Source organism: Cynocephalus volans, chromosome 7, assembly GCF_027409185.1.
Source record: "Cynocephalus volans isolate mCynVol1 chromosome 7, mCynVol1.pri, whole genome shotgun sequence".
Lineage (NCBI taxonomy): Eukaryota > Metazoa > Chordata > Mammalia > Dermoptera > Cynocephalidae > Cynocephalus > Cynocephalus volans.
In genome coordinates, this window is record NC_084466.1 from 63945756 (window position 1) to 63958300 (window position 12545).

General features: G+C 34.1%; 1 protein-coding gene across 1 annotated transcript in view; it reads left to right on the top strand.

Moving 5' to 3' along the window:
* LRRC63 (leucine rich repeat containing 63) overlaps positions 1–12545 on the top strand; it is a 59333-nt gene that overhangs the window by 19753 nt on the left and 27035 nt on the right. Inside the window, exons 5-6 of the mRNA XM_063101537.1 lie at positions 2419–2576; positions 11435–11533. Of these exons, the coding sequence (XP_062957607.1) occupies positions 2419–2576; positions 11435–11533 (257 nt within the window). The remainder of the gene's footprint in view (positions 1–2418; positions 2577–11434; positions 11534–12545) is intronic.

Below are 12545 nucleotides of genomic sequence, written 5' to 3' on the forward strand. Positions count from 1 at the left end.
TATTTCTACAATCTCACAAATATAGAGTGTGGTAAACAATGCACAATCGCCAAGCACACAAAGAGAAAGATCAAATGAATGAAAACTAGCAGAAACAATACGTGGTAAAAACATGCAGGTGTATTAGGTGTTAGGATTATCGGATGCAGATTTTAAAATAACCTGATGACTTCTGATTCTGTCCATTATTAAATAGCATGTATTGGACTAACCTTCCTACCAAAATCAACTATTAAAGCTGCCAAAAATATATAAAATAGCTATTAAAGGAATTGGAGAGTAACCAGTACAGACATGACCTGACTGGCTACAATCCCGGAATAAAGGGAAGTTCATGAATTAGCTCTACTTTTACCCTGGCTTTTGCTGTTGTGGGAGAATAGAGCACAAGTAGAAAATGGTAGTTTTAGTGGGTTGAGGAGATAGCAGTTGGATTTCAGAGCTGCCAATAGCTGGAACTTGAGGGGTAAAATTTAGAGAGGAGACAATGAAAGGGAAGTGAACTCAAAAATCTGCATACAGATTTCCTTAAGGGTGTTGGATGATTTCTAAGCTGTTCATGTCCAGGATAAGACTCTAAGAAACACAGCAGAAAACGTCAGCTGAGAAGCTAAGAAATTCAGCGTAAGTTTTTACAGTTGCACAAGAAACAGATTATGGAGTTCAAGCTCTGCCAAAGTGCAGGGGCCTTTGTAACACACCAGGCTTTCAGCTGAAGAGCCAGAGGACCCATGCATTAGGAACAGGGATGATGTTTTAGGAGAAAGGACGAAACTAAAATAGACTAGCCCTGACAGTGCTCAAAACCAATCCTTGATAAATCAAGTGATACTTTCTGCCTAATCAAAGAAAAACTAACACTTGTTAGACAGATAGCGTTATCCAGACACTTAAAATTATTTATCCACGAAGTTCAGATTAAATTAAAAAATCACAAAGCATCTAAGAAAACAAGAAATATGTCTGAAAACCAGTAGAAGAAAATGGGTAATAGAAATAGCCCCAAAGTTGATTCAGATATTAGAGTTTCAAACAGGGATTTTAAATAACCATGATTACTATGTTTAAGAAAATAAAGAAAAAGTTGGGGAATTTCACCAGAGAACTGGTATTTTTTTTGAAAAATCAGAGTCAAATAAATTCTCGGACAAAAAAATAATATGTCAAATGAATGATTCAAAAACTGTATTTAATGGAAAATTATACATAGCAAAACCTTCCAACCATAGGACTTTGAGCCCACTATTCCTCCCAGCAGTTCTGTGACATAAATTAACTTCTGGGTCTCCTCCATGTCATGAGCCTAAGCATTTCATGTTGCCATTTCTGCTTTGTTGAGTTTCTTCTGCTCTACTGGTTCCCTTCTGGAAAGTTTCTGTTGAGCTTAAGGGTTCTCAGATCCTTCAGAGATCTATCAGGGAATTTCTAACCACCTCTATCTCTATCTCCCTCTTTTCCACTCAAAAACCTACTTTTTTTGGCTTAGACCCTGAGGGTGTGTGAGTAGGGAGCAGGCCACAGATTTATGTCTTAATTTACTCTCCTTTTTTTCTTACTCCATTCTCTCTGCCAAGACAAAAAATCTTCATGCCACATCTTTCTGTATTCTGTGGATAACTTTCACACCTATTGATTTAAAATAGGCACAGAGGGTCTGTTTTAGAAATTAAAAACTGAATAGTTTTCTTTGTTCTAGGATGCATTATTTCCTTTCATTGAAGCAATGGCATTAGAATTACTGAGACTATAAAATATGTTTCTACAAGTAATGCAGAAAGAATGACTGGGAATGTAAAATGCATTTTATAAAATTCCAAAATATTTTCCTGCCACACTTTGGTGTATACTTGCATAGGCCACTTTTGATGGAAGATGAAACCCACAAAAGTCATGATAAAGTAAATTTAAATTTAGATGGTCTCTGTTTGGCAAAATCCTGAATTGTTTGTTTTTGCGGGGGTGGAGGGGTGGAATTGACAACCTGAGGGAAGAGCTAAATTACATAGGACGTTTGAATCGTACATTCAGAGGACATTAGAGGAAAAGTGAGGCTGCCCCTTGGGAGGTGATGTGTATCTGAGTTATGCCTATGTGATGTCTTGTATTAATTTTGTGATCCAAGAAGTTGTTTATGCAATACATAGTAAAATTTTGAGAAACATTTCTCATATTGTACAAAAAGACTGAAATTGATAAAATCTGAATTATCTGATATTAAAAACCAAAACAAAACAACATCCAGTTTGGCAAACAGAATCAACTGAGATTGGGTGGATGAAGGTTATGGGAGATCCCTGCCAGAGGATGTGTACAGCTGATCCCTAATGGCAAGTCAATCTTATAATAACACATATACCTTTTAATTCCCACTCTAAATGATAACACATTGAAGTTTCATGTTTTGTCTTCGTTATTTAGGTCTTGTTATAACTAGAAGAAAAGAGTCACCGCTAAGTGTTTTACGTGGTGAAGGTTTTAAGACTATTAGGGCAACACGATATGAAACAGTAATAGCCATGACCAACATGGCCATAGTAAACTGTCAAATAAATGGAAGAAATGCACTTAATCTTAAGGTATGCTAGATCCTTTTAATGACAATGTTCTCCTGTATTATTAATTATTTTTTTGTTTTAATTTTTTATAGAAACATAATTGATTATACTTATTTGTGGGGTGCAGAGTTGATTGTCAGTATTTGTGTACAGTCTGTGATGATCAATCAGAATAGTTGGCATACTCATCATTACAAAATGTACTCCTTCTTTGTGTCCATTGAACAATTTCTCCCCAACCCCTCTTCCCCTCCCCCTTACTCCTTTCTAATAATCACAGTTCTGTTCTCTCTTTCTGAAAGTTCAGCGTATTATTATTATTATTTTTTTCTTCCTTCCTTCCTTCCTTCCTTCTTGTCTTTATTTATTTTTTAGTTCCCACTTATGAGTGAGAACATGTGGTATTTCTCTTTCTGTGCCTGGCTTACTTAACATAATTTACTTCAAGTTCATCCATATTGCTGCAAATGGCAGAATTTCATTTTTTTTTTTGGTATGGCTGAATAGTATTCCATTGTGTGTGTGTGTGTGTGTGTGTGTGTGTATCTGACATTTTCCTTCTCTAGTTGCCTGTTGATGGACATTTAGGTAAGTTTATCTTGGCTATTGTAAATAGAGCTGCCATAAACATCCCTTCGACATGATATTTCCATTCCTTTGGGTTTATATCCAGTAGAGGGATTGCTGGATCATATAGTAGTTCTATCCGTAGTTGTTTGAGAAACCTCCGTACTGTTTTTCATAAAGGCTGTGCTAATTTACAGTCCCACCGAAAGTGTAGAAGGATTCGCCTTTCTTTGCATCCTCACCAGCTTTCATTATTTTCTGTCTTTTTAGTAATAGCCAGTCTAATTGGGGTGAGATGATATCTCAATGTGGTTTTGATTTGCATTTCCCTGATGCTTAGTGATGTTGAGCATTTTTCATATACCTGTTGGCCATTTGTATGTCTTCCTTTGAAAAATGTCTATTTGGCTCCTTTGCCCATTTTTAAATTGGGTTATTTGTTTTTTTTTCAGTTAAGTTATTTAAGTTCCTTGTATATTCTGGATATTAATCCCTTGTCAGATACACAGTTTGCAAATATTTTCTCCTATTTTGTAGGTTGTTTTTTTCACTCAGTTGATTGTTTTCTTTGCTATGCAAAGGCTTTTTAGTTTGATATAATCCCATTCGTTTATTTTTGTTGTTGTTGCCTGTGCTTTTGGGATATTATTCTTAAAGTCTTTGCCCAGTCCTACATCCTGAGTGATTTCCATGTGTTTTCTTCTATGAGTTTTATACTTTTAGACCTTCTATTTTGAGTTGATTTTAGTATATGGTGAGAGATATGTCTAATTTCATTTTTCTATATATGGATATCCAGTTTTCCCATCATCATTTATTGAAGAGGCTGTCCTTTCCCCAATGTATGTTTTTGGTGACTTTGTCAAGGATCAGTTGGCTGTAAGTACCTGGATTGATTTCTGGGTTCTCCGTTCTGTGCCATTGGTCCACATGTCTGTTTTTATGCTAGTACCATGCTCTTTTGGTTACTGTAGCTTTGCTTTGGAGTATAATTTGAAGCCAGGTAGTGTAGTGCTTCAGTCTTTATTTTTTTTGCTCAAGATTGCTTTGGCTGTTTGGGGTCTTGCTCAGGCCATTCTCACCATGTGATACCCTGAGTTGCTGTAGAGAGACACCTCACAGGAAGAAGGACCTCACCAGATAGGTTCCCTGGACTTTGAAAACTTCTCAGCCTCCCAAACTTTAAGAAACAAATTTCATTTCTTTATAAATTACCCAGTTGCAGATGTTCTGTTATAAGCAACAGAAATGGACTAATATAATTTCCTTATACATTTTTCAAAATCCATAGACCATACAACACAAAACATGAACTCTAATGTAAACTATGGGCTTGGGTTGATAATGATGTGGTAATGTTGGTTCATTGATTGTAACAAATATACTCTACTGCTATGCAAGATATTGATATTGTGGGTATGAGTATGTGGAGAAGCAAGATCTCAAGTTAATAACCTAACGTTACACCTTAAGGAACATGAACAAAAGAGCAAACTAAACCCAAAGCTAGAAGAAGGAAAAAAAAAAGAAAAAAAAAAAAACAATTAGAGCAGAGATAAATGAAATAGAGGATAGAAAAACAGTAGAGAGAATCAATGAAATCAGTAATAAGTTTTCTTAAAAGATTGACAAAATCAATAAATCTTCATCTAGACTAAGAAAAAGAGAGATACTACACAAATAACTAAATTAGGCATGCAAATGGAGGCATTACTGCTGGCCTCACAGAAATAAAGAGAGAATGTTATGAACAAGTGTATGTCAATGAATTATATAACCCAGATGAAATGAGAAAATTTCTAGAAAATGCAAATTACTAAAACTGACTCAAGAACAAATAGAAATTTGAGCAGAACTCTTAACAAGTAATGAAATTAAATCAGTAATCAAAAACTTCCTAACAAAGTAAAGTTTAGGAACAAATGGCTTCCAGGGTGAATTCTGTTGAACATTTAAGGAAAGATTAACACTAATACTTCTCGAACTCTTCCAGAAAACAAAAGTGGAGTAGACACTTTCTAGCACATGCTGTGCTGTCAGTGTAACTCAGATACCAAGGCAAGACAAAAACACCACAAGAAAAATGCAACTCAGTGTCCCTTATGGATATAGATGAAAAATGCTCATCAAAATAGTAGGAAGCTGCATCCAAAATGAACATATTAAAATGATTATATATGATGACCCAATGAGATTTATTTCTGAAATGTAAGGATGGTTCAATATAAGAAAAATCAATAAATGTAATATGCCACATTAGCAAATGAAGGAAAAAGACCACACGATCATCTCAATTTGATGCAGAAAAGACATTGACAAAATCCAATACCATTTCATGATTAAAAAAAAATTCAGAAAACTAACAATAGAAGGGTACTTCTTCATTATGAAGGATGTTTAGAAAAACCTACAGCTCAATGCTGAAAGACTAAAAACCTTCCCTCTAAGATCAGCAACAAGACAAGGAAAGACACTTTCATCATTGCTGTACAGTAATGTACTGGAAGTTCTAGCCAGAGAAATTAGGCAAAGAAAAATTAAATAAATAAATAAGTAAAGAAATAAATATTAATAATAATAACAGCCATCCAAATTGGGGGAAAAAAAAACTCAACAAAGTTACAGGGTACAAGATCAAACACAAAAATCAGTTGTGTTTCTGTACACCAGCAATAAACAATTAAAAGGTTGTATTTCTGTACATTGTCAAAGGAAATTAAGAATATAATTCCATTTACAATTTCACCCAACAGAAAAAATGAACAAAATATATGAACAGTTAATTCACTGGAACAGGAATACAGATTACCCTTATAGATATGAAAAGATGCTCAACCTTACTCAAAATAAGAGCAATGCAATTCAAAACTGCACAGAGGTACAATTTCTCCCTTAACAGATTGGAAAAAATTTAACAGCATATCTTATTGCTGCAGTTGTAGAATTGCTGGTAGAAATTTAAAATGGTGCATCATTATAGAGAGAATTTAAGATATTTATCAAATTTACATGTGCATTTACCCTTTCGCCTTGCCATGCCACTTTTAGGAATCCATCCCAAGGAGAAGCTGGCAAAGTTCAAAATGATGTATGCATAGACTATTTATTGCAGCATTATTTGTAATAGGAAAAGACTGAAAACACCCCAAATGGTCATCAATAAGGAAATGGCTGAATAAACAGTGGTGCACATTTGTACACAAAAGAGAGCTATAAGAGAGAAAAGTATGAAAAGAGTGAGAAAGAGCTCTATGTACTGCTGTGAGGTGTTCTTCATGATATATTTAGTTAAAAAAAAAGAACAAGATACAGCACAATGTTTATGGTAGGCAACAATGTGTTTAAGAAAAGGGGAGGAAATTTTTTAAAAAGCACTTGTTTATAGCTGTTATGGCTATATTATCAGACAAAGCAGAAGATGACACTAAAGCAAAAGTGTTACCAAATATAAAGAGAGACATTTCAAAAATGTTGAAAGAGTCAATTCATCAAGACAGAACAATCTAAACGTGTGCAGATGTGATTAGATTGCTTCAAAATTCATAAGGCAAAATTTGGAGAAACTAAAGTGAGAAATAGACCAATTCAGAATCATAATTGGAGATTAGAAACTTTAACATCTCTTGCTCAAGAATTGATACAAATATTTGCTCAGTTGGTTAGAGTGCGGCCTTATTATACCAAGGTCATGGGTTTGGATACCCATACCAGCCACACATGAAAACAAACAAACAAACAAACAAACAAAGAATTGCTATGAGTTGTCAATAATAATTCAATAAAACTATAGAAAAGCTGAAGTTACTCTATTGATCAACTTGACCCAATTAACATTTATAGAACACTACACCCAACAACTGCAGAATATACATCACTTTTTAGGTGTGCATGGAACGATTTCAAGATATAACATACGTTGGGGCCATAAAACATGTCTCAGTAAATTTTTAAAAAATGAAATATTGCAGTTATGCTCTGACCACAGCAGAATTAAGATAGAAGTCAATAACAGTAAGATATTTAGAAAAGCACTAAATATCTGTGCTAAATATCAATGTAAGTATTAATATTAATAACACTGAATATTTGGAAATTAAACAACCTACTAATAAAAAGTAGGTCAAAAGAGGAAAGCAGAAATATTTTGTACTGTGTGATAATGAAGACACAGAGATCAGAATTTTAGGAGGCAGCTGAAGGAAACTTCACAGGGGAATTTATAGATTTACATGCATATAGAAAAAAAGAAAGGTATAAAATCAGTGATTATGCTTACATCTTAAGAAGGCAGAGAAAAAGAGCAAATCAAATCCCAAGTAAGTAGGAGAATGGAAATAAAAGTATATGTGGAAATCAGTGAACTAGAAAATGGACAAACATCATAGAAAAATCAACAAAATCAAAACTTGGTTCTGTAAAAAGTTTAGTAAAATTGCCAAATCCATACTATGATTAAGGAAAGTAGAAAGAAAACCCTAAATACCAAATTCAAAATAAAAAAGAAGAGATCACTGCTTTTCCTACAGACATTAAAATAGAAAAAAGAAAGGAAATATTAAGAACAACATATTTTTCAACAACTTTGAAAAAATGGAAATTCCTTGAAAAACAAAACTTGCCAAAATGGACACAACAAGAAATAAAATTTTAAATAGTCCTGTGTCTGTAAAAATTCTAATTAAAAGTTTGAGTCTTTGCACAAAGAAAGCTGCAGACACATAGAACTTCACTGGTGATTCTATCAAACATTTAAGGGAGAAAAAATACCAATTTATTTTCAGAAAATAGAGGAGAGGAACTCTTGCTAACTCATTTTATGACACCTGTGTAATTCTCATACCGAAACTGGAGGAGGATTACAAGATAGAAAAAGTACACACCGGCATTTTTCATAAATACAAGTGTAAAAACCTCAGTGAAATATTAGCAAATCAAACCCAACAATATAAAATGTTAAAAATAATAAATAATGTATCATGATCAAGTGGAGCTTTCTCAAGTAATTCAAAGTGGTTTTGATGTTTAAAAATCAAAGTTTTTTTCTCAATGATATTATCTCAGTAGATGTAAAAAAACACTTGACAAAATACAACACCCATTTAAAAAAAATTTTAAAAGCTCTAGGTAAGCTAGAGTTAAAAGAAAACTTTCACAGTCCAATTAAGGGTGTACGTGAAATGTCTGTAGCAAACATCAGACATTCATCAATCCTGGAAAATTTTGTTAGTATATCTTTAAACATTTCTTCTGCCTCATTCTTCATGTCCTCTTCTTATTGGAATTGAGTTTCATGTATCTTAGACTTTTGCATCCTGCCCATCTTTCCCTTTACAGAAAAAGCTTGCCAACCTCTGATTTAAAGTAATCTTTTTCCTATATTTTCCATCCCTTTTACTCTCTGGGCTTTATTGTAAGTATTTTTTTCTTATCTAAATTCTAGTTCAATAACTCTCCCTTCATCTTTGTGAAACCTGCCGTTAAACTCTTTGCCAAGTCCTTAATTTTGGTTATTTTATTTTATAATCTAAAATTTTAAGAAACATATTTTTATTGTTTACATTTTTACTTTAAATTCTTTATCTTGTCATTTAATTTCTTAAACATATTAATCACAGTTATTTTTCTTAAACATGTGTGATACATCTACTATGTGGATTCTATGGGTCTGTTTCTATGGTCTGTCATTTCTCTTGATTTTTATCCAATTATTGTCTTTTTCCATGCCTTTTTTACTTTTGGTTGCATAATAGATGTTGTGTAGAGATAATTTGATGCTCTGGATGATGTTATCTTCTTCCAGAGAATTTTTATTTTATTCTCTGGCAGGCAGAAAAACTAAGGAAGATTCCCCTTAATCTCATCAGAGAATAAACTGGTTTAATGGTGGGCTTCAAACCTGATAAGAGCTTTCCTGTTAATCTTTTCCCCTAGAAACATAGTCTTCAGCCATCTCATAGATAGTCTGAGCATCCTTCTCCTCAGTAAACTCTGAATTCCAATTTTTGTTTCCCCAGCCCTGTGAGACTGGCTATAGTTCTACTCAGCTTCTCAACCACAGCTTTGGATTAGGCTTTAGGAGAAAAATAGTGTCAAGTATCGTGTTTACTACTCTTGGATTCCTTTCTCTCTAGCATTTTCGCCCATTAAGTTATTGAAACCTTGGTGAGTCCCCAAGTCTTTGTTGTTGTTGTCTGTCTGTTTTCCTTTTTGTTTTTAGGGGGAGGATTAGTTTAAAACAAGCTTGTTGACCATTAGTAGAAGAGAAAAAAATCAGATTATCTGGTTTTGAAGTGAATTACTTTAAATCAGAGGTTGGCAAGCTTTTTCTGTAAAGGGCAAGATAGTAAAAATTTTAGGCTTTGAGGCCACATAGTCTCTGTCACAACTACTCAACTCTGTCATGTAGTGTTCCAATAAAACCTTATTTAGAAAAACAAGTGGCAGACAGTAGTTTGCTGTTCCCTGCTTTAAATGGAGGAGGAATACAGCTTGTAGAGAGTTTGGTGAAGCTAGTCAAGAAAAAAGCTATTTTCTCAGTCATTAGTATTATTTTTTAAAATACTTGACTCCAGAATAGAATCCCGAGCTCTGTGTGGGTGATATGAAAGAATTAAAAATCACAAATCCTGATCTATCTCAGAGGCTACTGAAGGAACAGATATTATATGAACAGATATTATTTGAATTTACACAAAACAAATGTACTGATTAATATATTACAGACTCGGTGCATAAGTGCTTAAAGGTTGCTAGTACAATTCAAGAGACTAAGAAAGCCTCCACATTTTTTGTGCTATTTAGTTCTTTACATCCCTTCCATGAAAACCACGTTAAACAGGTCTTATGATGGGATGGGAAAAGAGAGATCCAAATTACTTGTGGTGGGAAGGCCTCATGGGGGTCTATCCACAGTGAAGGTTCCTGGGATTCCATGAAGCAATCAGAAAGTCCTAGATATTCACTTATTTAACCCATAGATATTAAGAACCCACTATGTACCAGTGGTAAACTGTACATCTCACTATGCATCAGTGAGCAAAACAGACAAAATGCCTATTTCATGGAGCTTATACTTCAGTGGGGTGAGATCATACATACATACATGCATTTATGTGTAGTGTGTTCTGTAGTGATAAGAGCTATGAAGAAGAATAAAGCAAGTGAATGGGACAGGGAGCCGTAGATCAGGCACTGGTCTGGGAGGTTGCTATTTATGATGTGTCGGTCATAGGCCTCTCTGGTCAGCTGACTTATGAGCAGGCAAATGATGATAGGCAGTAAATGAACTGAGAATGAAGTAATTCATGGGAATAGATGGGGAAAGAACTTTCCAGGCAGAAGGAAATGTAAAGCCACTAGTTATCTGAACACACTAAATAGAGTGATTAGAGACAGTGACAGACATCATTTCTGCCACATCATTTAGTGTGCCACTAGTTCTTTAGAGAAGAAAAAATGTTTAATGACAGGAAAAAAGGACACCTGCTTTTGTCTACTACCAATGTATAGACTTTGGCAAATATTAATACTTTAATAGTACGTCAGTCTTGAACCCAGTGCTGCCAATTCTGAGGTTCTTTGGCCATGAACCTGTGTATTTTTATCTAGTACATGACACAGCATCATGCACTGGCAGTAGAGCCTCCCATTGCTACAGGCTGAGGTTTGATCCTCTTGCATTAGAGTTCCTTGAATCATTCAGTTGATCACTACTGATTCTCTGATCCCTAAAAAACAAATATTCCAACTTTCCTGGAGCATTAAAGGAGGGCACCAGACGTATCTTAGTCAGTTTGGGCTGCTATAACAAAATGCTGTGGATGGGTAGCTTAAATAACAGTTATTTCTCACAGTTCTGGAGCCTGGGAAATCCAAGATAATTTATCTGACTTGGTTCCTAGTGAGAGCTTTCTTGCAGATGGCTGCCTTCTTGCTATATCCTCACACAGCAGAGACCTAGTGCTCTGGCCCCTCCTCTTTTCATGGGGGCACTAATCCTACCAGAGGGGTCCCTCATGACCTCATCTAAACCTAATTACCTCCCAAAGGCCTCATTTCCTAATACCATCATACAGCTTCAATATATGATTTTGGGGGAGGACATAAACATTCAGTCCATAGCAAGGCATAAGTTTTCTTCAGTCCGAGATTGGTGTATTTAACAAGAAATTTTGGGAAGTGAGTGTAGACTTGTTAGCATATTGTGTCAAATATTGTCATTCAGATAACATGCTCATTTTTTTTTACTATTGTATAAAATATTTTGTGCATTGCTAAAAATTAACATTTTATCTCCTGTCACATTCTTTTAGGGCTTTTTTCTTCTGAAATGTCCAGACTTAACACCTTTGGCTTTTCAATTAATATATCTTGATTTATCATTTAATGATCTTCGTGACTTTCCCATGGAAGTGAGTCCATTTTTATTACTGTACATATTGCTGTGATTTATAATTGTGAATAATAATCATAATAAATAAAATAATACCCTCCAGTTACTATAAAGTAAGTATATTTTGGATTGCATCCAAAAAACTGATGCTTATTTTCAAAAGTACAAAAAGTACAGTACATCTTTTTTAGGAAGTCCCATTGCCATAGTCCTCAAAGACTATGTTATAATCAGGCTCTCAAATATGTTCTCATAATTATACAATGTATATTAAATAATTTACTTATTCTTCTAAGTTTGAATGAAACCTAAAAGAAACCTTATCCATGTGCTAGTCAGAAGCTTTAAAAACTAAGTTAGTGACCAGGTAACATAACAAGTTTTAATTACCATAGACTGAAATAGGATATTATGCTTAATAAAATGTATCAAGGATAACCAGATATGGGGTGAGTTAATTTAATGTCACTTTAAATAAATGAGCCATTACGAGTAGAGAAGATTGTGTTTTCAGTGTCTTTAGTCATTGTTTCATTGGTCCCTGTGTGATTGGTTGTTTTGTGAATTGACTTCCAGAGTAGTGGCATTTAGTGAATTGATTTTTAGCAATTCTTCTATTTCAAATATATAGTATAGAAAACATATTTTCTATACTTACTTTATAATACTGCATTTTTATTCACACTAAGAAGACATTTTTTCTTTTCTAATACATAAGACCAGTTTTGTTAATTTGACTAGGACAAATTGACAAGAATTCCCAAGGAATATAGGAATCTTAGTTCTTCATGTTAATTTAAACTTTCTTATAAGTAGACACAGATAAGGCTTGTGTATCTGCCAAAGAATACTCCATCTGCTAAAAAGTAATGTACAAATACAAGGGAGCTATTCATATGTAAGGTTTAAAATGCTCGTTTTTAAAGTGACAGAAAACAATAGAACTTGCATTAAGATGCAAATCTGTGTTGTATCACCATAGATAAAATATTCCAGTGAGGATGGAATATCCAGGCTTAGACCGGCTGTAC